This window comes from Oncorhynchus tshawytscha, linkage group LG01, assembly GCF_018296145.1.
Source record: "Oncorhynchus tshawytscha isolate Ot180627B linkage group LG01, Otsh_v2.0, whole genome shotgun sequence".
Taxonomy (NCBI): Eukaryota; Metazoa; Chordata; class Actinopteri; order Salmoniformes; family Salmonidae; genus Oncorhynchus; species Oncorhynchus tshawytscha.
In genome coordinates, this window is record NC_056429.1 from 9,230,251 (window position 1) to 9,255,068 (window position 24,818).

Here is a 24,818-nt window from a genome sequence, read left to right on the forward strand (position 1 = left end):
AGCCATACCTGTTGCTGACAGGTGTATAAAATCGAGTACACAGCCATGCAATCTCCAAAGACAAACTTTGGCAGTAGAATGGAACGTACTGAAGAGCTCAGTGACTTTCAACGTGGCACCGTCATAGGATGCCACCTTTCCAACAGTACCGTTCGCCAAATTTCTGTCCTGCTCAAGCTTGGTAGGAAGTGGTAGGCCACACAAGCTCACAGAACGGGAGCGCCGAGTGCTGAAGCACTTAGGTAGGTAAAAATGGCCTGTCCTCGGTTGCAAACACTCACTACCGTGATCCAAACTGCCTCTGGAAGCAACGTCAGCACAAGGACTGACTGAAATTGCTTTCCATGGCCGAGCAGCAACACACAAGCCTAAGATCACCATGTGCAATGCTGGAGTGGTGTAAAGCTCGCCGCCATTGGACTCCGGAGTAGTGGACACCTGGGTTCTCTGGAGTGATGAATTACGCGTCGCCATCTGGCAGTCCGATGGATGACTCTGGGTTTGACGGATGCCAGAAGAATGCTACCTGTCCCAATGCATAGTGCCAACTGTAAAGTCTGGTGGAGGATGAGTAATGGTCTGTCTGATTTTCATGGTTCGGGCTCGACCCTTACTTCCAGTGAAGGGAAATCTTGAAGCTACAGCATACAATGACATTCAAGATAATTCTGTGCTTCCAACTTTGTGGCAACAGTTTGGGGAAGGCCCTTTCCTGTTTCAGCATGACAATGTCCCCATTCACAAAGCGAGGTCCATACAGAAATGGTTTGTCGTGATCGGCGTGGAAGAACTTGACTGGCTTGGAACACCGACTGCGAGCCAGGCCTAATCGCCCAACATCAGTGGCCGACCTCACGAATGCTCATGGCTGAATTGGAAGCAAGTCACCGCAGCAATGTTCCAACATCTAGTGAAAATCCATCCCAGAAGAGTGGAGGCTGTTATAGCAGCAAAGGGGGGACCATATTAATATGAATCCATTTTAATGCCCTTGATTTTGGAATGAGACGAGCAGGTGTCCATTTCAGCCCAGTGATGGGTAACTTTACTAATCTAGGTATACAAATAATACAGTACAAATCATGCGTTTTAAAAAGAGTCAAATTATGAATGTTAATTGCTTTATTTAAATGAGTTTAGCTTTTATTTACAAAATAATTTCAATATATAAACATATGTACATATCTTCCCTTATGAAAAAATAGTATTGGTGAAAAAAAAAAAAAAAAAAAAAGACCGACAAACTAGCCAATAAATAATCATAAATCTCTTAAACGTTCATGATGTGACTTGATTGTAATATAGTTCAACTAACGCTTTTGATCCAAAGAGGGGAAAAATTTGACCTTATGAAGTCACAAATATCCCAAGAAAGTACTTCAGTCACACACATTCCAAACCAAAGGAACCAGCCATCAACTCAGGGTTGGAGAAACATCCAAGTGTTCAAAGATGTTCTCTTTAGGGTTGTGGCAGAACTTTTTTTTTCTTCTGAGGCGTCATATGAAATAATCAACATTTGGGCCCCCTGTTTAAAGAATACCTTAACAAAATTGCTGCTGGATTGAAAGAAGTCTGACAGGGTGACTGCTGGGTCAGTCCAGGCTATTCCAAGTGAGTCCAGGCCAGGCCAGGTCAATCCAATCCAGTCCAGGCAAGGTCAGTCCAGGTCAATCCAATCCAGGCCAGGTCAGTCCAGTCCAGGTCAGTCAAGCAGTCTCTTCCTACTGTCGGTGTTTCTTGTGGTTGACCGCCTAGGGTGCTGGCTGAAGGGAGAGCGCTCCAAATCAAACTCCATCTTCTTCTGACAATGGGCTTCATCTAAAAGACAATCAGATGTACATTTCTTTACACATCACTTTGCCTTCTCTGAACTAAATGGCATATTTTAAAATTCCTAGCTGAGATATTACAAACAAAACAGTGGTTGTAGAATAATAAACATACATACAAGCAAATTAAGTCTGAGCATAATCTCACCTATAAAATGATGAGTTCTCTTGGTGGCAGAACCTGCCTTCCCCTTGAATAACATGGGCGACTGAGTGAGAGCTAGAATCCCACTGGCAGACACTGGCTTCCTCACCTTAGAGCTCGGTGGTGTTACCACTGCTGAAGATAATCAATCAAACCAACAAACAAAAAATCAATTATTGATAATCAATAAACAGATGGAAAGTTCACCATTAGAGGAATCATATGAATAAATTAAATTAATAATTAAAAAAAAAAAAACTCACAATGAACAGTTCCAGTGGCCAAGATGGAATCTTCATCTTTCAGAGGCTCGGCACCTTTAGCCTGCTGAACCTGGCTCTCCATCCAGTCCATGTCCTCCAGCTGGTCCAGAGGAGAGCCTGCTCTTTTACCAGGGGAGGGCCTGGTAACCTGGCTGGACGTGGGAGTCAGTAGTAGTGCGTCAGTCTCCTCCGTCTCCTTCAGTCTGTAGATACCCTCCAGCTCTGCCTCGTCCAATATCTCCAGCCCCTCTAGCAGGAGCTCCTCCTTCAGTCCCCGCTGCTTGCCGCCCACCACCCCAGGCCGAGCCCTCTTCTTGCGGGGCCAGCTGTTGAGGCTCTCTGGGGTGGACCTCCCCATGCTCTGGGGGGACGGCGTCAGGGGGATGAGATCAGCTGTGCCCAAGGGGGACATGGTCCCTGCAGGGTAGCGCGTGGGGGTGTAGGACTGGCAGATGTACGTCTGGAAGCCCCCTTTCCCCGGAGTGCCCTTGGCGGGAGTGCCGTGGATGCATAGCGATGGTGAGACGTGACCAGGGTCTCTGTGTTTGGAGCAGAGCGCAAGAGGGCTGTCCGTGTGGGGGAGGTTCATACGGTCAGTGGGAGTCTGAGACGCTGCAGCCCCATCTCTGGCATTGAAAGAGTCCATGCGCTTTAACTTAAGCTTGGGCAGCCCCGACGCTTGCATCTCCAGCTCCACTTTGTATGTTAGGGGGTTTGGGGTGACGAGCTCCTTCTTGCGACTTGTGGGGGTTCCTGAAGTCCTGGGGGTGGAGAACCGACATGGTTCAGTGGAGTACCCCCAACGGACTGCCGCCTCCCTCTGCTGGCGGTCAGGGGTCTGGCGGAAACCGTAGCTTCTCACAGGTTTACTGGTTTCTAAGGGTATTGGCTGTTTGGTAGAGGCTTCGGTGAACTGGAAGACTTCGTCGGTCTTTGAGGGTTTCCTGGAGAAAGATATGTTCATCTTGAGGCCGTCAGTGATTTGGGTCATGACCACTTTGGCCTCGGAGATGTCGATGCTCTCGTCCTCGGAGGTGGTGCTGAACTGGGAAGAGTCAATCTGCTGGGAGCTGGCCTCCATCTCTCCCCCCAAGGCCTGGGAAGACGGCTCCCTCTCGTGGAAGTCTAACAGCACATTTAGGTTGGACACGGTGTCACTGGTTTCCTTACTCGTAAGATCCGTGCTTGCTGCTACAACAGTTAAGCTCCCATTGGACAGGGATATCAGATTCTGCCTGGTTATAGCTTGCACACCCTGGCCAGCGCTAGTCCTGGTCAAACGTTTAGCTGAAGAGGCGGTGACAACTGTCGTTTTATTCAGTTGGGTTTTGACAGGAGTCTTTGGTGACGTTACGGACCTTGACAATCCTGAGGCCCTTTTCGTCGGTGTGCGCATGTCTTGGTGCAGAGGCATGGAGAGAGATTCTTCAACAGGGGTCCCGCCAGAGGGTGTGAGCATGCCGTGGGCAGGGCTCAGAGATTTCCTGGGGGTTGTGGTGGTGGGAGTGGGTGGGTGGTGAGGAGGTAGTGTGGAACCAGAAGAGGGGTGTTTCTGAGTACCATCAGGGAGGTCCTGCTCATCCTTAACAGGTGTGTTGAACTTTCCCATAAGCCGTTTGGAAGACCTCGGGAGTCCACTTTTCTCTGGCGTCACCTCAACGCCACCTGCGGCAGAATTTTCCGGAATCCTGGACAGAGACGCTCGGGGGGAAACTCTGTGCGATCTCTGTACTACTTTTTCTGGAGTTTTAGATATCGCCTGTTTGCTGCTAGGACTCTTGAGTGGACTGCAGAACTTGTCAGGTGTGTTCATCAACAGCCTTGGAGAGCGTCGGGTGGAAAGGTGAGGCGACTCAGGCACCTTGAAGGGTGTGTTAGTCTCCGAGACTCTAAGTTTCTGTGGAGATGGGGACCAGGTGACGTGCTTCCTGGGCGTTCTGGAGCAGGGTGGGCTCTGGAGCAGACTTGGGCCGATGGGAGACAGACGCTCCAGTAATGTCTTGACCGGAGTCCTCAGGATACCCTTCAGAGGGCTCTCCTTTTGGGGCGTCTCTAGCACCAAGCTCCTCCTGGCTGGGGATCTGAAGGGGCTGCCCCTCAGGGCCATGCCACCCTGCCCGTGAGAGGGCCCTGCCATCTGGCTGTCTGTGACTGAGTAACTCTGGACCCTGGAGGACCTGAAGTTCTTAGGTGTTCTGGGGGTCTGAGGGCTTCTTGGTGTCTTGCTCCCTCTAGCAGACCTACGGTGTCTACCAGGCGACTTTGTGGGAGTATTCTTTGGACTCTGAAAATCAAAACCAATAAAGTATTTCCAATAAGTATCGCAAATTAAAACTCAGCATTGCTATTCTTTGCTTGGGAGAAGACCATTCTGGAATACAGTGCATTTGGCAATTATTCAGACCCCTTCACTTTTTCCACATTGTAACGTTACAGCCTTAGTCTAAAATGGATTCGAAAAATAAAAATCTACACATAATACCAAAGCAAAAACTGTTTTGATACATTTATAAAAAATATGACATTTTACAAAAGTATTAAGACCCTTCTTGGGTATGACGCTACAAGCTTGTATTTGGGGAGTTTCTCCCATTCTTCTCTGCAGATCCTCTCAAGCTCTGTCAGGTTTAGATGGGGAGCATCGCTGCACAGCTATTTTCAGGTCTCTCCAGAGATTTTCAAAATCGGGTTCAAGTCCGGGCTATGGCTGGGCCACACAAGGACATTCAGAGACTTGTCCCAAAGCCACTCCTTCGTTGTCTTGGATGTGTGCTTTGGGTTGTTGTCCTGTTGGAAGGTGAACCATCGCCCCAGTCTGAGGTCCCCAGCGCTCTGGAGCAGGTTTATCACCAAGGATCTCTCTGTATTTTGTTCCGTTCATCTTTCCCCTCGATACTGACTAGTCTCCCAGTCCCTGCAGCTGAAAAACATCCCCACAGCATGATTCTGCCACCACCATGCTTCACCGTAGGTATGGTATTGGCCAGGTGATGAGCGGTGCCAGGCATTGGCATTCAGGCCAAATAGTTCAATCTTGGTTTCATCAGACCAGAGAATCTTATTTCTCACAGTCAGAGTCCTTTAGGTGGCTTTTGGCAAACTCCAAGCAGGCTGTCATGTGCCTTTTACTGAGGAGTGGCTTCCGTCTAGCTACTCTACCATAAAGGCCTGATTGGTAGAATGCTGCAGAGATGGGAAAACCTTCCAGAAGGACAACCATCTCCACAGAGGAACTCTGCAGCTCTGTCAAAGCTCTCTGACCAAGGCCCTTCTCCTACGATTGCTCAGTTTGGCTGCACGGCCAGCTCTAGGAAGAGTTCTGGTGGTTCCAAACTTATTCTATTTGATGGAGTCCACTGTGTTCTTGGGGGCCTTTAATGTTTATGTACCCTTCCACCAGATCTGTGCCTCAACACAATCCTGTCTCAGAGCTCTACGAACAACTCCTTCGACCTAATGGCTTGTTTTTTTGCTCTGACATGCACTGTCAACTGTGGGACCTTATATAGACAGGCGTGTGCCCTTCCAAATCATAGAAGCATCTCAAGGATGACCAATGGAAACAGGATACACCTGAGCTCAATTTTGAGTCTCCTTATGTTCTTAAAATTGTATAACTGCCTTAATTTTGCCAGACCTCAGGCACAGTAGTTGCTGCCTTGGCAGCAGCTAATGGGGATCCATAATAAAAGGTGCAAAAATGTCTAATTTATGGGGGGGGCTAAGGCTGTAACGTAACAAAATAAGGAAAAAGTGAAGGGGTCTGAATACTTTCAGAATGCACTGCATGACAACTGAAGAGGTTCAACGAGATGAAGTAGTTACCTGGAAGACATCAGAGTTAGACAACTGCGTCCAGCTGGACCTGGACTGTGTGGCTTCAAACAGAAGACGTACTGGAGACCGTACTGACCGCAGGTTTACCGCACCTACAGAAATTGAATGATCAATGATGTCAATGTGTGTCAGCTGAAAGACTCCACAGAATATTGAACGGTGGTAACTATATGGATACACCTGAAATAATGGTGTTTATTCCACCTACTTATTTTGCTGTCACTGAGCGGGAGCTGAGAGGAGAGAGCTTTGTCCAGGTTGCGGGAACGAGGCTGGGAACTCGAGTAGAAACTGGAATGTCTCCTGGCAAACTTCTCCAATCTTGGACTCCTCCTCAATTCTGTTATAAATATAATTTCTCATGTCTTTTATATTGTAATTTTAAAACTATTAAAACCACTGATTATTTATCAACATATACAATTGCATTGTTGATATGGTTGATATTAAAAACGTTTATGAGCATCTCAGAAATGTGCACAGGACATTGAGTGTTTCAAATACACTCTTAGCACCAGTCACTGACCTTCTAGGGGCTTCACTGGCGACTCCTCAACGATGCACTCGTCTGTCGGGACAGACCTCCTGACAAATCAAACAGACAGGACATTTCACTTATCCACTATCGTCCCCACGATGTACTGCTACCAATTCAGTTACAGTAAGACTCAAGGCTCTCCAACGATGCGAGACTCCCCCTTTTCATATTTGAATCAGAGTAAATGAATAACTCGTATTAACTCATAAATTTTTCAATCAAACACTAGTATTCTATTTAATTCATACTAGTTCATATTAAAAGCACCCCCCCCCTTGTAATCTCAATATCACATCATTTCTTGGTTACAAATAATTAAGTTTACTGTGATTGTTTTAAATTAAAATGGTAAACAAGAAAAAAAAATGGCTTCTTAGCAATTTCTCAAAACATAATTTTACTAGAAGTGGTCTGAGTGGAGAGGGGAAAACTAGTTGGCAGAGAGTTTTGAAACTCTTTCTTATTGGTCCATTAACTAATTTACCACCTGGTCTATGGACCCAGGCAGGCCAAAACTCCATCCCAACAAAACAGGTAGTCATTTCAGGCAGTCTTTTCCAACAGCTCTTACACTAAAAAGGCATTCTCATTTTTACAATATCAAGTAATTATTCCTACCTCATTGTGTGGAAATACACAAAAATATAAAACACAACCTGCAACAATTTTAAAAAGTTTACTGAGTTAAAGTTTATATAAGGAAATCAGTCAATTAAAATACATTCACTTGGCCCTAATCTATGGATTTCACATGCCAGGGGTAATACAAAACGCATCTATTGGTTTCAGATACCTTTTTAAAAAAGGATCAGAAACCCAAGTCAGTCTCTGGTGTGACTCATTTGCCTCATGCAGCGTGACATCTGTCATATAGAGTTGATCAGGCTGTTGATTGTGGCGTAAGGAACGTTGTCCCACTCCCTTTTCAAATGGCTGTAAGAAGTTGCTGGATATTTGCGGGAACCGGAAAACACGCTGTCGTACACTTCGATATGTCTGGTAAGGATACAGGCCATGGAAGAACTGGGACATTTTCAGCTTCTAGGAATTGTATACAGATCCTTACTACATGGGGCTGTGAATTATCATGCTGAAACATGAGGTGATGGCGGCGGATGAACAGCAAGACCATGGGCCTCAGCATCTCGTCACGGTATCTCTGTGCATTCAAATTGCCATCGATAAAATGCTATTGTTTTCGTTGTCCGTAGTGTATGCCTGCCTGTACCATAAACAGCTCTGGTGGGCATTCCTGCAGTCAGCATACCAATTGCACGCTCCCTCAATTTGAGACATCTGTGGCATAATACAGTCAGGTCAAGACCCTGGTGAGCACGAAGAGCACACAGATGAGCTTCCCTTGAACCATTCCTGACAGTTGGTGCAGAAATTGGTTGTGCAAACCCACAGTTTCATCAGCTGTCCAGGTGGCTGGTCTCAGACAATGCCACAGGTGAAGAAGCCGGGTGTGGAAGTCCTGAGCTGGCGTGGTTACACGTGGTCTGTGGTTGGACGTACGGCTTATGGTAGAGAAATTAACATTTAAGTCTCTGGCATCAGCTCTGGTGGACATTCCTGCAGTCAGCATGCCAATTGCACGCTCCCTCAAAACTTTAGACATCTGTGGCATTGTGTTGTGCTGTTTTGTCACACATTTTAGAGTGGCCTGTTATTGTCCCCAGCACAAGGTGCACCTGTGTAATGATCATGCCGTTTAATCAGCTTCTTGATATGCCACACCTGTCAGGTAGATGGATTATCTTGGCAAAGGAGAAATGCTCCTTAACAGGGACGTAAATAAATGTGTGCACAAAACTTAAGAGAAGCTTTTTGTGTATATGGAACATTTCTGGGATCTTTTATTTCAGCTCATGAAACATGGGACCAACACTTTACATGTTGCCTTCATATTTTAGTTTTATATATATATATATATATATATATATCTTCTATAATCAGGATTTTAAGAAAACATGTTGGACTCACCTGCCCATCTGTTGCCTGTGCAGCAGACGGTTGGACACCTGCTTATGAAGGGGCGTCTCCGTCACCTTTTTGGTCAGGAGGGAATGTCGATCTGAAAGGGCAGATATCCTCTGTCAGTCCCAGGTGCTAACAAAACCTTTTAAGTTGTGTTACTGAGCTCTTGGAATGTTGAACTATCATGGAACTCAGTGTCGTTACCACCACCTTCTGTTGCCCTGGAGCCTTTACGCTTCAGTCCATCCATGGCTGAGACAGACCGACTCCTGGGCATCTTGGCCTTTTTGGAAGGGGACATAGTCTCCTGGTTGAACAAGTTCCTCCGGACCTTTGTGACCTCTGTAGACCAAATGAAGTGGTATTAAAATTGGACAATTACAGCACAAGATGGCTGCCTGCCCTACAGGACACCTAGGGCAGGCCCAAGAAGATCATCAGGGACTCCAGCCACCTGAGCCACACCCTGTTCTTCCGCTTCAATCACTCAAGACGCGGGCAGTACAGGAGCATCATGACAAGAACTGTCAGACTGGCCAATAGCTTCTACCCTCAGACCATCAGGCTGCTGAATAGCCACCACTGCTACCAGTTCCATCCCCCCCCCACCACCAACCTCTCAACAGTCACTGACCTTACCTGCTGATTCCCCTATGAACATTCTAATATTTTCACTGTACCCTGCAATCACACCTGCAACCCTGTTCATGCAACTATTAGACACTGAATCTGAGTGTATGAGACAAGGAGTTTGTTGATCTAACAGAGTTGGAGGAAATGACCTTGTGCAGCCTGCTTTGGGGGCGGTTCAGCGGCTGGTTTCTCCACAGCAACACAGAGCTTAGGCTTGGCCTGTTCATACGACACAGAGAGAGAGAGATCAACATTTGGGTGATAAGTAAATTCATACTGTACATCCATCCAGACAGGACTAACAAAATATCAATATTACAAAGACCCAGTGATCAAGGCCCTATTTTATTGGACTTTACAGCTGTGGTAGATTTTTTTTTATGTATCCCGTCTTAGCTCACCGCTCTGGTGGTCTTCCTGGGCACCTCGATCTGTAGACTCTGGGATGCTTCAGTCATGCTGCGATGGCGGGTCAGCCTCCCACTCCTCAAACACAACACGGGTTAGTTAAAGAGGGTTATATGAAAGTGTACAAAGGGGTTAAAGAGGGTTATATGAAAGTGTACTAACGGGTTAGTTAAAGAGGGCTATATGAAAGTGTACTAACAGGTTAGTTAAAGAGGGTTATATGAAAGCGTAATAACAGGGGTTAGTTAAAGAGGGCTATATGAAAGCGTAATAACAGGTTAGTTAAAGAGGGTTATATGAAAGTGTACTAATGGGTTAGTTAAAGAGGGTTATATGATAACAGGTTAGTTAAAGAGGGTTATATGAAAGTGTACAAACGGGTCAGTTAAAGAGGGTTATATGAAAGTGTAATAACAACAGGGGTTAGTTAAAGAGGGTTATATGAAAGCGTAATAACAACAGGGGTTAGTTAAAGAGGGCTATATGAAAGCGTAATAACAGGTTAGTTAAAGAGGGTTATATGAAAGCGTAATAACAGGTTAGTTAAAGAGGGTTATATGAAAGTGTACTAATGGGTTAGTTAGAGGGTTATATGATAACAGGTTAGTTAAAGAGGGTTATATGAAAGTGTACAAACGGGTTAGTTAAAGAGGGTTATATGAAAGTGTACTAACAGGTTAGTTAAAGAGGGTTATATGAAAGTGTACTAACGGGTTAATTAAAGAGGGTTATATGAAAGTGTACTAACAACAGGGGTTAGTTAGAGGGTTATATGAAAGCGAACTAACGGGTTAGTTAAAGAGGGTTATATGAAAGTGTACTAACAACAGACAACTTGGAACAGTCATTGTATCACATCCACACAGCTGCACCACAGCAGATAAAGCCTCCGGCCCCAGGTAACTCACCTCCTCTTGCTGGCGGAGCGGTCGCGGAGCTCCTGCAGCCGCTCCCCGCTATCGGAGGCCATGCTGAGGGCCGTGGAGAGGGGAGGAGAGGAGGAGACGCTGTCCCTGGTCACGGACTCGTCGCTGAAGAAGTCCGAGGGCAACACGGCTGACAGGGCGGCGGGCAGCTGGGTTCCCAGGCTGTGGTATACGTCTGCTAGGACCCTAGGGATGGTCGTCAGGAACCTGACAGCCCATAACACCATTTATTCTAACTTTTTATAAACTGGGTGGTTCGAGCCCTGAATGCTGATAGGCTGACAGCCAGGGTATATGAGACCGTATACCACAGGTATGACAAAACATGTATTTTTAATGCTCTAATTACTTTATTGGTAACCAGTTTATAATAGCAATAAAGCACCTCGGGGGGGGGGGGTTTGTGGTATATGGCCTATATACTACGGCTAAGGGCTGTATCCAGGCACTCCTCGATGTGTCGTGCTTAAGAACAGCACTTAGCCGTAGTATATTGGCCATATACCACACCCCCTTGGGCCTTATTGCTTAACTTTATATAGAGCTATTTTTATTGTAACTTTATATAGCTATTTTTATTTTAACTTTATATAGAGCTATTTTCCTCATCTCCTTAATCTGGATTCAACCCCTAAAGTTGATTCCGATTTCACAGAGAAGAAACTCACACAGGAAGGACCTCATCTTGCAGGAACTTGGCAAGGTACACAGGGTCTTTGGTTAGAGAGATGATCCTCAACATGTCAGCCACCTGGGTAGAGTGAAGGAGAAATCAAAGCCTGTCAAATGACTCTGTTTTGAATGGATTCAGGTAGGAGGAAGTAATATGATGGGTTGTGGAGGTGGCTACGATTAGTCATTTCCTACCTCCTCCACTGTCTGTTCCACATCCGGTGTGTCGGCCTGCTGCTCAGAGGGGAGGAGTCGGCACATCTCCAACCTGAGAACCGCCTGCAGCTGGCACCTTAGAGAGACATAGTTGGTAATTGGTTGTGTTCAGTAGGGCAAACAGTAGTAAAAACAAGTGTTTCTTATTGGACCAGCCCAGGTAGTCTGTTTCAGTCGGTTTGGCACTTGATGAAAACAATCCCCTATTTAAAATCACACTTATCGGTGAAGACCATAAGTTGCTGTTCAATATAATAATAATATTTTGAAACCAGGAGACTACTTTGTTTAACAGTCACTACTTACTCTCTGAGTTTGCTGTCGGCGTCAGGAGCGTTGCTGTAAAGCTGGCGGATGGACTTGCTGGACTTGAGCAGGTTCTGTTGGACGAACAGCCAGACCTGCCGGGCAGAGAGAAAGAGTGAAGTCAGACGTATTCCGACGAACATAAGGAAGTGGAACCCTTGTATTAAGGTTGGCCAATATCCGCATCTACATATCATCTAACTTGTTCAATATCGAGATAAATCAGTTTTAGTGCAGGTGTAACCTTTATTCAATTAGGCAATTAAGTTAAGAACAAATTCTTATTTACGACGAAGGCCTACCCTGGCGACGCAGGGCCAACTGTGCACCGCCCTATGGGTCACACAATCACGGCCCGGATGTGATACAGCCTGGATTCGAACAAGGGACTGTAGTGACACCTCTTTCATCGAGATGCAGTGCCTTAGACCGCTACGCCACTCGGTAGCCCCATGATATACAATATCCTAATATTCTCCCAAACCTACCGTGCATTCACATTAGCCGTTTATCACGTCAAGTCAGGTATTACATCACATTAGCCGTTTATCACGTCAAGTCAGGTATTACATCACATTAGCCGGTTTATCATGTCAGGTATTACATCACATTAGCCTATTTAAGTCATCACACATTCAGGTATTACATCACATTAGTTGCTTATCAATCAGGTATTACATCACATTATTTATCAAACCAGGTAGACTCACATTTGTTTATCAGTCAGGTATTACATCACATTGAGTTTCACGTCAAGTCAGGTATTACATCATTAGGTTTATCACGTCAAGTCAGGTAGCATTGCTGTTTATCTGTCAGGTATTACATCACATTAGCCTTATCACGTCAAGTCAGGTATTACATCATTAGGTATCAGGTACATCACATTAGCCGTTTATCACGCCAAGTCAGGTATTACATCACAGTATTACATCACATTAGCCGTTTATCAAGTCAGGTATTACATCCATTAGCCGTTTATCATCAGGAAGTGGAATCACCTTGTATTATCATTAGCCGCTTATTGTCAGGTATTACATCACATATCAGCCTAAGTCAGGTTTATCAATATCAAGTCAGGTATTACATCACATTAGCCGTTTTAGTCACGTTTATGTCAGGTATTACATCACATTAGCCGTTTAAGTCAAGTCAGGTATTACACAATTATTCTTATTAGTCCAAGGCCAGGTATTACATCACATTAGCCGTTTATCACGCAGTATTACATCACATTAGCCGTTTATCACTGTGCAGCCCTCATGGGACATCACATTAGCCGTTTATCACGACCTCAGGTATTACATCACATTAGCCTTTATCATGTCAGGTATTCATCAACAAGGGACTTACATCACACCTCTTATCATTGCAGTGCCAGGTATTACATCACATTAGCCGCTAAGTCGCCAGCCGTTTATCAAGTCAGGTATTACATCACATTAGCCGTTTATCATGTCAGGTATTACATCACATTAGCCGTTTATCATGTCAAGTCAGGTATTACATCACATTAGCCGTTCATCAAGTCAGGTATTACATCACATTAGCCGTTTATCATGTCAGGTATTACATCACATTAGCCGTTTATCACGTCAAGTCAGGTATTACATCACATTAGCTTGTTTAGATCAAGGGAAGAAGAGATCGAGAGTGACCTTCAGGATTTTCAAACAGAACCTGTCCACTAGGTATTTTCTTCTCTACGTCTTTCTTACCCACAGGTCTTTCGGGTCTTCCCCGGTCTGTCTTACCCCCGGGTCTGTCTTACCTCCGGGTCTGGGTTGGGCCTCAGGAACATCTTGACAGCAGAGAGGAGGTGCTGGGCCTCAGTGAGGAGGGAGGAGTCTCTCTCAGCCACCGTCTTCTCATAGCCGGCCTTCAGGTGGGACACCAGCTCGGCCTCGCTCTTGAAGTCTGACAGGAGAGTAGGCATGGAAGTTTGTGACAGTTATTAACTGCTGTGATGTTCAGAACATTCCTTGAAGATAAACAGAAAGTACAGAGCTGGCATGATTCCTTGTGCTACATAGAACACCAAGAACCAACTCTGTTCTATAAAAGTAAAATGTTTTATTTGAATGCTTTGTAATATACCCATCTTCATTCCGCTGAGAATAGGCCTCTTATCAATCATTTGACCATTAAAAGCTGAATCTGAACCATGCTGAGACTATGGGTTAGCCCTTTGGGAGCAGAACACTTAAGATATATCCCTTTTGTTGTGGTGGGGGCCAGACAGACAAGACACTTGCGTTGGGCCAGACAGACAAGACACCTACGTTGGGCGTGGGGTCCAGTCTTAGCCCTGTTTCCTGAGCGTCTTTTCCCCAGCCTCTCCTGTCCCCTGCAGCCCTCGGCCCCCACCTCAGTCTCTCCCGCCTGGCTTTTCTGGGCCTTGACATTCAGACGGGCCACGTTCAGCATCTGCAGTGAGCGGCTCATCGTCTTCATCTTCTGCCTCACTGGCGTGCGCTGGGCGCCCCCTGCAGGCGGCAGGAGAATAGACAGACACTCAGCAGGGGAAGAACAACATGATAACAAGTGTCTCGTCATTGTAGGTTATGAGCTGCTACCCCGATGGCGTATCACAGAAGAATCGAAAGCCATCTGTTCACACGAGACGCTCACTGATTAGTACAAAATAATATAGAGACATTTCTAAAATACAAACAGAAGTCACTGACAATTGGGGGATGGGGGTCTTGAGAGATATGAGTGGGGGGGGGATATGCAGTCAGTAGGGTCTGAGGCGTTTCCTTACGTTTCTTCCCAGTCTTGTCACTGTGGGACTGGGAGGTCATTCTCTGGTAGAGTTCTGCCAGGCTGATGACCAAGTCCTGCTGAGGGCCCGACAGCTCCTCTTCCTGACCCTCGGTTTCACCCTCTGGCACCGCATGGAGCAGCCTGGACACACACGGACATGGACATAGTCAACAATAGGTTAAAGGTCATGATAAAGCAGTTCAGCTACATCTTTTATATACGTGTAAGAAAGACACTAACCACTGGGAAATTGTTATTTGGCCCTAGATCTATGTATTTAAAAGTTAGGCGACAGTGTTCTAATGACATATTTAAAATTAAGAAATTGTGATGTTTCAAATACACATAATTACAGACATAACGTTAAAAAGGGCAAATCATACCTCATTGACTCCATTAAGTGGGAGCTGACTCCTGATTGGTCTGCGTGTGGGAACCAGCCCTCCACCAGCCCAGCAGTCAGAGGGCTGGACCAATGGCTGAGCTCCTGCTGTGCCCAGTCAGGAACCTGGTACTCAACTCGAGGAGCTGTGGAGGCAGGACAGTCTGTTACGATAACACTGCACCAATAAACTAATAGAGTGAATCATTTTCTGAAGATCTGTAATTGAATTGAAAACTCAATTTGATATAAAAAGGTAAGAAAAGTCAGACAATTAAAGCAATGCCACAGAAGCAATGTGGAGCTCTCAGACCCTACCGTCACCGCGAGTCGTCTCAGACCCTACGGTAAAGGCGAGTCGTCTCAGACCCTACCGTCGCGCGAGTCGTCTCAGACCCTACCGTCGCGCGAGTCGTCTCAGACCCTACCGTCGCGCGCAGAGTCGTCTCAGACCCTACCGTCGCGCGAGTCGTCTCAGACCCTACCGTCGCGCGAGTCGTCTCAGACCCTACCGTCGCGCGAGTCGTCTCAGACCCTACCGTCGCGCGAGTCGTCTCAGACCCTACCGTCGCGCGAGTCGTCTCAGACCCTACCGTCACCGCGAGTCGTCTCAGACCCTACAGCCTCGTCTCAGACCCTACCGTCACCGCGAGTCGCCTCAGACCCTACCGTCACCGCGAGTCGCCTCAGACCCTACCGTCACCGCGAGTCGCCTCAGACCCTACCGTCACCGCGAGTCGCCTCAGACCCTACCGTCACCGCGAGTCGTCTCAGACCCTACAGTCACCGCGAGTCGTCTCAGACCCTACTGTAACTAAGTCGCTAGATCGCCTCAGACCCTACTGTCACTAGCCGCGAGTCGCCTCAGACCCTACCGTCACCGCGAGTCGCCTCAGACCCTACCGTCACCGCGAGTCGCCTCAGACCCTACCGTCACCGCGAGTCGCCTCAGACCCTACCGTCACCGCGAGTCGCCTCAGACCCTACCGTCACCGCGAGTCGCCTCAGACCCTACAGTCACCGCGAGTCGTCTCAGACCCGACAGTCACCGCGAGTCGTCTCAGACCCGACAGTCACCGCGAGTCGTCTCAGACCCTACTGTAACTAAGTCGCTAGTCGTCTCAGACCCTACTGTAACTAAGTCGCTAGTCGTCTCAGACCCTACGGTAAACGCGAGTCGCCTCAGACCCTACGGTAAACGCGAGTCGCCTCAGACCTACCGTCACCGCGAGTCGTCTCAGACCCTACAGTCACCGCGAGTCGTCTCAGACCCTACAGTCACCGCGAGTCGTCTCAGACCCTACTGTAACTACTAGCCGCGAGTCGCCTCAGACCCTACGGTCACCGCGAGTCGCCTCAGACCCTACGGTAAACGCGAGTCGCCTCAGACCCTACGGTAAACGCGAGTCGCCTCAGCGGTAAACGCGAGTCGCCTCAGACCCTACGGTAAACGCGAGTCGCCTCAGGTAAACGCGAGTCGCCTCAGACCCTACGGTAAACGCGAGTCGCCTCAGACCCTACGGTAAACGCGAGTCGCCTCAGACCCTACGGTAAACGCGAGTCGCCTCAGACCCTACGGTAAACGCGAGTCGCCTCAGACCCTACGGTAAACGCGAGTCGCCTCAGACCCTACGGTAAACGCGAGTCGCCTCAGACCCTACGGTAAACGCGAGTCGCCTCAGACCCTACGGTAAACGCGAGTCGCCTCAGACCTTACCGTCACCGCGAGTCGCCTCAGACCCTACCGTCATCCGCGAGTCGCCTCAGACCCTACCGTCACCGCGAGTCGCCTCGACCCTACGGTAAACGCGAGTCGCCTCAGACCCTACGGTAAACGCGAGTCGTCTCAGACCCTACCGTAACCGCGAATCGTCTCAGACCCTACCATAAACGCGAGTCGTCTCAGATCCTACCGTAAACGCGAGTCGTCTCAGATCCTACCGTAAACACGAGTCGTCTCAGACCCTACAGTAAACGCGAGTCGTCTCAGACCCTACAGTAACCACGAGTCGCAAGTCATCTCAGACCTTACTGTAACTACTAGTCATCCCAGACCCTACTGTAACCACGAGTCGCAAGTCATCTCAGATATGTCGAGGTGTATAATAAAGACAGAGGAAACAGAGCCAATCATAACCTCCATCTCCCTCCATGATGTCATAGAACCCTCCCAGAACACTGCTGACTATCTCGGGCAGGTCTGAGGAGTTGTCCGCCGCTGCTGGTGCAATGACATCCAAGGTCAGGGTGTGGTAGCCGGAAGCGACACTGGGCCGAAGGACGGTGAGCAAAGCCGTGAGGGCTGAGAGGGGAGACAGGAAGGCCGAGCACGGCAAGTCTCCTCCGTCACTCACTTCTGCAAACTGTGGAGACAACAAACTATTTATCAGCCCCAAAAACATTGATCATTTTGACATTACAGTAAAATAATAATTTTGATACTTATTAGCCTGATCGGTTGGGAGCATCATGACCATTGTGGAGTGGACCACACAGCGGAGTGGACCACACAGCGGAGTGGACCACACAGCGGAGTGGACAACACAGCGGAGTGGACAACACAGCGGAGTGGACAACAAAGTGAAGTGGACCACACAGCGGAGTGGACCACACAGCAGAGTTGGCAACAAAGTGAAGTGGACCACACAGCGGAGTTGACAACAAAGTGAAGTGGACCACACAGCGGAGTGGACCACACAGCGGAGTTGAGTGGACAACACAGCGGACGGGACAACAGAGTGAAGTGGACAACAGAGTGAAGTGGACAACAGAGTGGACAACAAAGCGGAGTGGACAACAAAGCGGAGTGGACAACACAGTGGAGTGGTCAAATGTTTGTTTCAGTTTAGATTAAACCCTCTCATTTCAAATTGAACACAACACACTGACAACTAAACCAGGAAGACAACAGTACTTCTATGTCTGACACATTGTTGCCATATTGGGTGGTTTAATTCCCATTTGGAAAGTGTCAACAGAATCTGGCAACATTGGTGCTATGGTGTGGCTTTACCATGTGAAGAGCCTGGGCAGAAAGCTCCCTTAGTAGCTGTTGGAAGACAGCTTGGCCCTGGTCTGTGTGGTTGTTGATGGAACACTGCAGCACCCAGGACTCTGAGGACGCCTCTGTGAGGGAGTGGGCGTCCCAGCCCTGAAGGACCCCTTTCAGACACACCTCCACGGGGGCCGGGAGCAGCCTCTGTCTGAGGGCAACCGGCTCCAACGTCACCCTGCAGCTCTGTGGAGCATCACCTGAGTACATGACAGACAGCACACAAGGGAAAAACAGCATGTTGATGTGAAACCAGATGGTTGTACTCTTTTATCAATGATAAATACTATTCACTACTACAAGATTTACAAGTGTGGCCTTTTATTGTGGTTTGGTTAACATGTGTAGGCATAATAGCTTTATGTCATGAGAGTTATCCAGTGACAGGGAGATTTTCCAAATGACAGTTCACTTCCATTCATCACAAACCTTGCCCCCATCTCAGGACTCCCCCCAGGACAGGAAACGCTAGGCGGTACAGTCGTTCTGAGGACAACAGGTATCCCATGCTAGAGTCGAGTGGAAAGGTCTCTCTCCCCAAAATGGCATCTGAAGGGGAGTCTACGGGGGACTGAACACTGGAGGGCTTGCTAGGACAGCAGAGGTTTAGCAGGGCGTCCATGGGGACGACTCTACCACCCATCTCCCTCAACATCTCAGAAAGCATATCTGAGCCCCAGTGCTCCTCACTTCTCATAACCTGGAATGAGAAAGACAGGTCAGCAAGTATTTTAACAGATTCCCAATTACATTTGTCCAGTTATTTGAAAGCAACTGTCACTATTTACCTGGACGTATGAAGTGCTGTCCACCCAGTGAAGGACAACTTGACGTTGGACCAACATTTCATGGAGTCCCTTGGATAGGATACGGTCAGACACGTCTGTGTGACTGGCACCTACAGGGATTCCAGCGAGGGACACATATTCTCCTAAATCTGCCCTAGAGTGAGGACAGCTTGACAAGAGGAATAACACATTTCTCCCCAGGCTTGACAATTCATCCTCTGGAGAAAGAGGGCCTCCTTTACCTGCTCGACCTCTCCTGGGTCTCAATGTCAATTTGGTGGGAGAGGTGATATCTGGTCTGTCCCATTGGAAGTCCAACAAAGCTTCTTTCAATGCATTCTGTATGGAAGTAGCAGGGCTGGTGGGTTGATTCCTTGGCTGAGCCGAGATTGTCTTCAAACTTGCATCGAACTTTAATTTAAACTCCACCTCGAAGTCTTCAAAAGTTTTGTCTCGTAGTTCTTTAAAATCAGAGCCCCTGGATATCAGGTTACCATTGCGTCCAGTTCTTGATTGACAGAATTTGTAACCCCATCGCACCTTCTCGAATCCATACTTATATCCGAAATGAAGCAGAATACGGAGAATGCCCTGCTTCAGTGGATGGTTTTTGACATTGACGTGTCCTGATGGCCGATAATCCACATCAATGACAAAAACTAAGTTATGCAAAGCCATAGCTGGAACGGGACACTTGCTCCATGTACACCAAGTAGATAGCAGTCACGAAGTTAGCAAATTTCTCAGCTGGTTGAACATGAACAGACTAATGCTAACTTCAGATACAACAGTTGCTAACGTTAGTTAGCTTGCTAGCTTCTTGGCTCAAGCTAGCGAAACAAGCTTTGTTTAAGATTTTTTGTTTGTTTACCATAAACCGGTTTAGGAATGAGCAGACGCCCGCAACAATATAGTTACGACGTGTTGAATAGCTAATTATTTAGACGCAAAATTGCCACACGTTTGTTTTTTGTTTTTATCATATTAAAACGTATCTACCATTATAGTTTTAAAGATTCGCCATTTTACAGCTCCTTCTCTCCTCAAACACTTCGCGCCCCCGACTCGAAGCCCCTCCCTCTTTGCTGTGATTGGTAACATTGCACTCGATCGGTTCTCATTCGCCCAATGTGAGTAGAATACTTGTCGATGATTTGCCACCACTGTCACAGTAATCTCCGATTGGATAACTATAACATCAATCATCTCTGTAAAATCTAAATACCCTATCAAAGTTCCGTAGTGTTTTTGAATGGGCTCCACGCTAATATCAAGTTCATGAAAATGAATTCATGAAAATAAATTCATGAAAATATCATGTGAGTGCTTCAAATTCCTTAGTGTCCACATCAACAACAAACTAGATTGGTCCAAACACACCAGGACTGTCGTGAAGAGGGTACGACAAAGCCTATTCCCCATCAGGAAACTCAAAGGATTTGGCACGGATCCTGAGATACTCAAAAGCTTCTACAGCTGCAACATCAAAAGCATCCTGTATGGCAATACTTATTTTCCACCATAATTTGCAAATAAATTCATAAAAAATCCTACAATGTGATTTTCTGGATTTTTTTTTCTCATTTTGTCTGTCATAGTTGAAGTGTACCTATGATGAAAATGACAGGCCTCTCTCATCTTTTTAAGTGGGAGAACTTGCACAATTGGTGGCTGACTAAATACTTTTTTGCCCCACTGTTTAAACTGTACTCTATACCATCTACTGCATCTTGCCTATGCCGTTCTGTACCATCACTCATTCATATACTTTTATGTACATATTCTTCATCCCTTTACACTTGTGTGTATAAGGTAGTTGTTGTGGAACTGTTGGGTTAGATTACTCGTTGGTTATTACTGCATTGTCGGAACTAGAAGCACAAGCATTTCCCTACACTCGCATTAACATCTGCTAACCATGTGTATGTGACAAATCAAATTTGATTTGGATTTGCTGTAAAATATTCTCTCATAAGGCTGCCGAGTGGGTGTGGTATACAGACAATATTCCATGGCTAAGGGCTGTTCTTAACCATGACGCAAAGCGGAGTGCCTGCATACAGCTCTTTGCCGTGGTATATTGGCCATATACCACCCACTGTATGCTGCAGCATAAATTATGTAATATGCCAGGGAGATATGTACATACTGTAGCTAAGAAAGTAATACTAGGTGTATGTTGTGTAGTCAGCTATTAGTAGCCCATATGCCTCACCCTAATAAGTCGGTCCCTTTCCCCCTCATAACTTAGCCTACTGTTCTGAATTGGTGGTGCAGATGTACTCTATAGCCTGTTTTAGAGAAATGTGATCATCTAATATTGTAAGAGGTGTCATTGTCTGCTTATATGCCCCCTTTATTTATCCTATTGTTCTGACCTGGTGTAAAGGGAGAAGAATACTGAAAGAACGGCCCATCTTCTGAATTCTGTCACTGTACATTACAAAAGTATTGACAAAAAAATAGTTATATTGACTATGTCCGTCTTAGCTCGCTCATGAATGTATTAATCTAAATTACGGATTGCCTCTTAACCGCTCATCATTCCCTTATGTCATAGTTTGTACATATCAATGGGTTATAAGCCTATTACTCATATAAGTCTATTTCATTACTCTTATTCATAATTTCAGGAAATGTTGGAATTATTAAATTATTTTGCATAATTTGTGTGTTATATTAAGCTCATGTGCTTTTCTTGAGAAGGAAGGGGTACGATATAATGTTGTTGGGTCTGTAACCATGTAGGACAAAGAAAGGTCTCTTCCCATTCAAATATTTTTAATAGACATGTGATTCCAGTTGATATCGCGAGGGTTGTTTTGTTTACGCATGACGTATATTGTCTATAAAAGTGGATCTTCATGATTGTATTTTCCTTCCTTTTGAGACCACATGGGCCTAATAAAATACTTCAAATGGTAAGCTAACAACTGACTCTGGGTCTCTGTCTTTCTCCCTCTGTGTGGTGACTTAAAGAAGAGTAAAGTTAAGGCCACAACATCTTGCTGAATGTATCTGAATTTCTGTCGGTGTCCGTTATGTAAGTGTTGAACAAATAGGCCTACCTCATCGCAGCTCGTTTGTTTGCATTTGCTTATACTTAATTATAATAGAACAACCATTATGAATTTACTGAACATAAACGTAATAATGTTTGGTTCAAAGGTCAAAACTCATGTCGAGGTTCATTATTATTGAAGGAGAATGCGGTTCTTCTCGACTCGCACAAATCCACAAGGAATCAGTAGAAACCACATTTGTTTAAGCAATTCAGCCATAATCAGCTATGGTTTTTAAAAAGGCAGTAAATGAGGCTGATGGAACTGTTTCGCTGCCAGACAAGGCTCCATTGATGTGTGGCATGTGTAACGGTGGTAAGGATCTACTCCATGGTGCAGAAAAGAAAGCTCTGCAGTTGGGACAGCTTTATGTAGGCCATAACAGTTTGTGGGCACCGTTTGTCACCGTTACAGGGCAATTCATGTATTCTTTAGTGTTGTGCTGTGGCTTTGCAGGCATGCATAAAAAAATGGAGTTTGCCAAAACAAGATTTACATGCTAAAATTGCCACTGAGGGGAAGGACGTGGATCAGAAAACCAGTAAGTATATGGTGTGACCACCATTTGCCTCATGCAAAGCGACATCTCCTTCGCTTAGGGGAGCTGTTGATTGTGGCCTATGGAATGTTGTCCTACTCCTCTTCAATGGCTGTGTGAAGTTGCTGGATATTGGCGGGAACCGGAACACGCTGTCGTACCCATCGATCCAGAGCATCCCAAACATGCTCAATGGGTGGCATGTCTGGTAAGGATGCAGGCCATGGAAGAACTTGGGACATTTTTAGCTACCAGGTATTGTGTACAGATTCTTTCGACATGGGGCTGTACATTATCATGCTGAAAACTTGAGGTGATGGTGGCGGATGAATGGCACGACAATGGGCCTCAAGATCTCATCATGGTATCTCTGTGCATTGAATTGCCATCGATGAAATGCAATTGTTTTCGTTGTACAAAGCTTATGCCTGTCCGTACCATAACCCCACCGCCACCACAGGGAACTCTGTTCACAATGTTGACATCAGCAAACTGTTTGCCCACATGACGCCATACATGCTGTCTGCCATCTGCCCGGTACAGTTGAACCCGGGATTCATCCGTGAAACGCACACTTCTCCAGCATGCCAGTGGTCATCGAAGGAGAGCATTTTCCCACTAAAGTAGGATACGACGCCAAACTGCAGTCATGCAAGACCCTGGTGAGTACGACGAGCACACAGATGAGCTTCTCGAAGACGGTTTCTGACAGTTTCTGCATACATTCTTCGGCTCTGCAAACCCACATTTTCATCAGCTGTCTGAGTGGCTGGTCTCAGACGATCCCACAGTTGAAGAAGCCAGATGTGGAGGTCCTGAGCAGGCGTGTTTACACATTGTCTGCGGTTGTGAAGCCTGTTGGACATACTTTTCTATGGTAGAGAAATTAACATTAAATGATCTGGCAACAGCTCTGGTGGACATTCCTGCAGTCAGCATGCCAATTGCACACTCCCTCAAAACTTGAGACATATGTGGCACTGTGTTGTGTGACATAACTGCACATTTTAGAGTTGCCTTTTATTGTCCCCAGCACAAGGTGCACCTGTGTAATGATCATTCTGTTTAATCAGCTTCTTGATATGCCACACCTGTCAGGTAGATGGAATATCTTGGCAAAGAAGAAATGCTCACTAACAGGGATGTAAACACATTTGTGCACAAAATTGAGAGAAATAAGCTTTTTGTGCGTATGGAACTGGGATCTTTTATTTCAGCTCATGAAACATGAGACCAATACTTTACATGTTGCGTTTATATTTTTGTTCAGTGTAATTTTACATTTACTATGTTATGTCTTGTCTGAGACCAGGCTGCGGGTCACAGGTCTACTGTTAAAGTCTGTGGAAGTCTTCACAAAGTGGACTTTATTAGAAACAATCATTTCTGGTAATCTGTTTTGAAATGCATCTCAGGGTGATGAGTTAGTGGCCAGACTGATGTTATTGACACATTGAATCAAATGTATACTTTCCAGAAAATATATTTTTCTATTACTTAAAGAGTATTACACATACATTTTCTCCTAAAGCCGCTCATTTATGATGTTGCTTTAATTTTGTATGGAGTAATTTGCTCCTGATGAATAATTGATTGTCCCAGATCATCCTGTGCTTAAAGCCTATACGTTCAGCCTTAAAGCTTATGACTAAAATACGTTTTTCAATCAGAATTCTTTGCATCTCTTAGTTGTACACGTACCACAAAAATCTCAGCAGGCAACTTAAGAAGTCCACTATCACGCAATACTTAAAAAATGCCCACTGTTACACTCGTACCTTGTTGTCTGTCCTGTGCAGTTGAGGCATTAGAAGTCGTGGGCGTGTTCCAGTGGATCAGTTTTTATGAAGTCGGTGCAAATTGGTTAGACATCTCTTCAACCAGTTAATTGTACACGTTTATTTTGAAATGATAAACAACTTTAATCAACAATGGCAGCTCAAGATTCACAATAGTGTTTAGTTTGTTAAAATAGAGACCTTGAAAATGTTTTCTGTTGAAAAATAAAAACCTTAAATAAACTATAATTATTGATTTATGTTGGCCTAGATCGGCGGCGCACAATTGGCACAGCGTCGTCCGGGTTAGGGTTTGGCCAGGGTAGGCCGTCATTGTAAATAAGAATGTGTTCTTAACCGACTTGCCTAGGTAAATAAAGGTTAAATATAAAAAATCTCTCTCTGGTACAAACAATATATTTTGAAAAAATGTCCTTTGTCTGGCCTCTGTCCATTTTATTGCCAAAAACCATGTACAACAAACTACAACGTGTTTCAAACCGGATATAAAAATGTACCACATCACACACCATTAGAGCTTTGTTAACAGACATATGACAGTTGTCATGTATCAGAAAAAATCATAAATTAAATTTCTTAGAAATTAAAGAGATTTCACTGAAAATTAAAGTTTGTCATATGTTTTCAGACTTGAAAAGAAGAATGACAACATCCCAGTACCGAGTTTGTACTGGT

General features: G+C 45.8%; 1 protein-coding gene across 4 annotated transcripts; it reads right to left on the reverse strand.

Annotated features, from left to right (window-relative positions):
- Positions 1-1,104: 1,104 nt before the first annotated feature.
- Positions 1,105-19,816, reverse strand: ticrr (TopBP1-interacting, checkpoint, and replication regulator). Of its 4 annotated transcripts, none has more exons than XM_042326866.1 (22): positions 18,745-19,816; positions 18,386-18,656; positions 17,918-18,156; positions 17,042-17,267; positions 14,906-15,050; positions 14,521-14,663; positions 14,039-14,242; positions 13,528-13,673; positions 11,757-11,851; positions 11,430-11,526; positions 11,231-11,313; positions 10,545-10,769; positions 9,630-9,711; positions 9,378-9,447; positions 8,800-8,937; positions 8,602-8,692; positions 6,604-6,662; positions 6,286-6,417; positions 6,066-6,169; positions 2,241-4,524; positions 1,981-2,112; positions 1,105-1,821 (listed from the first exon to the last, which is right to left on the reverse strand). In XM_042326866.1, exons 1-22 carry the CDS (start codon positions 19,420-19,422, stop codon positions 1,706-1,708), a joined length of 5,760 nt encoding a protein of 1,919 aa, XP_042182800.1. In that variant the 5' UTR covers positions 19,423-19,816; the 3' UTR covers positions 1,105-1,705. The 4 variants fall into 4 exon arrangements, with proteins under 4 accessions (XP_042182800.1, XP_042182860.1, XP_042182838.1 ...); XM_042326926.1 differs by having other exon boundaries at positions 8,806-8,937; positions 9,630-9,714; XM_042326904.1 differs by having other exon boundaries at positions 1,981-2,109; positions 9,630-9,714.
- Positions 19,817-24,818: the final 5,002 nt, after the last annotated feature.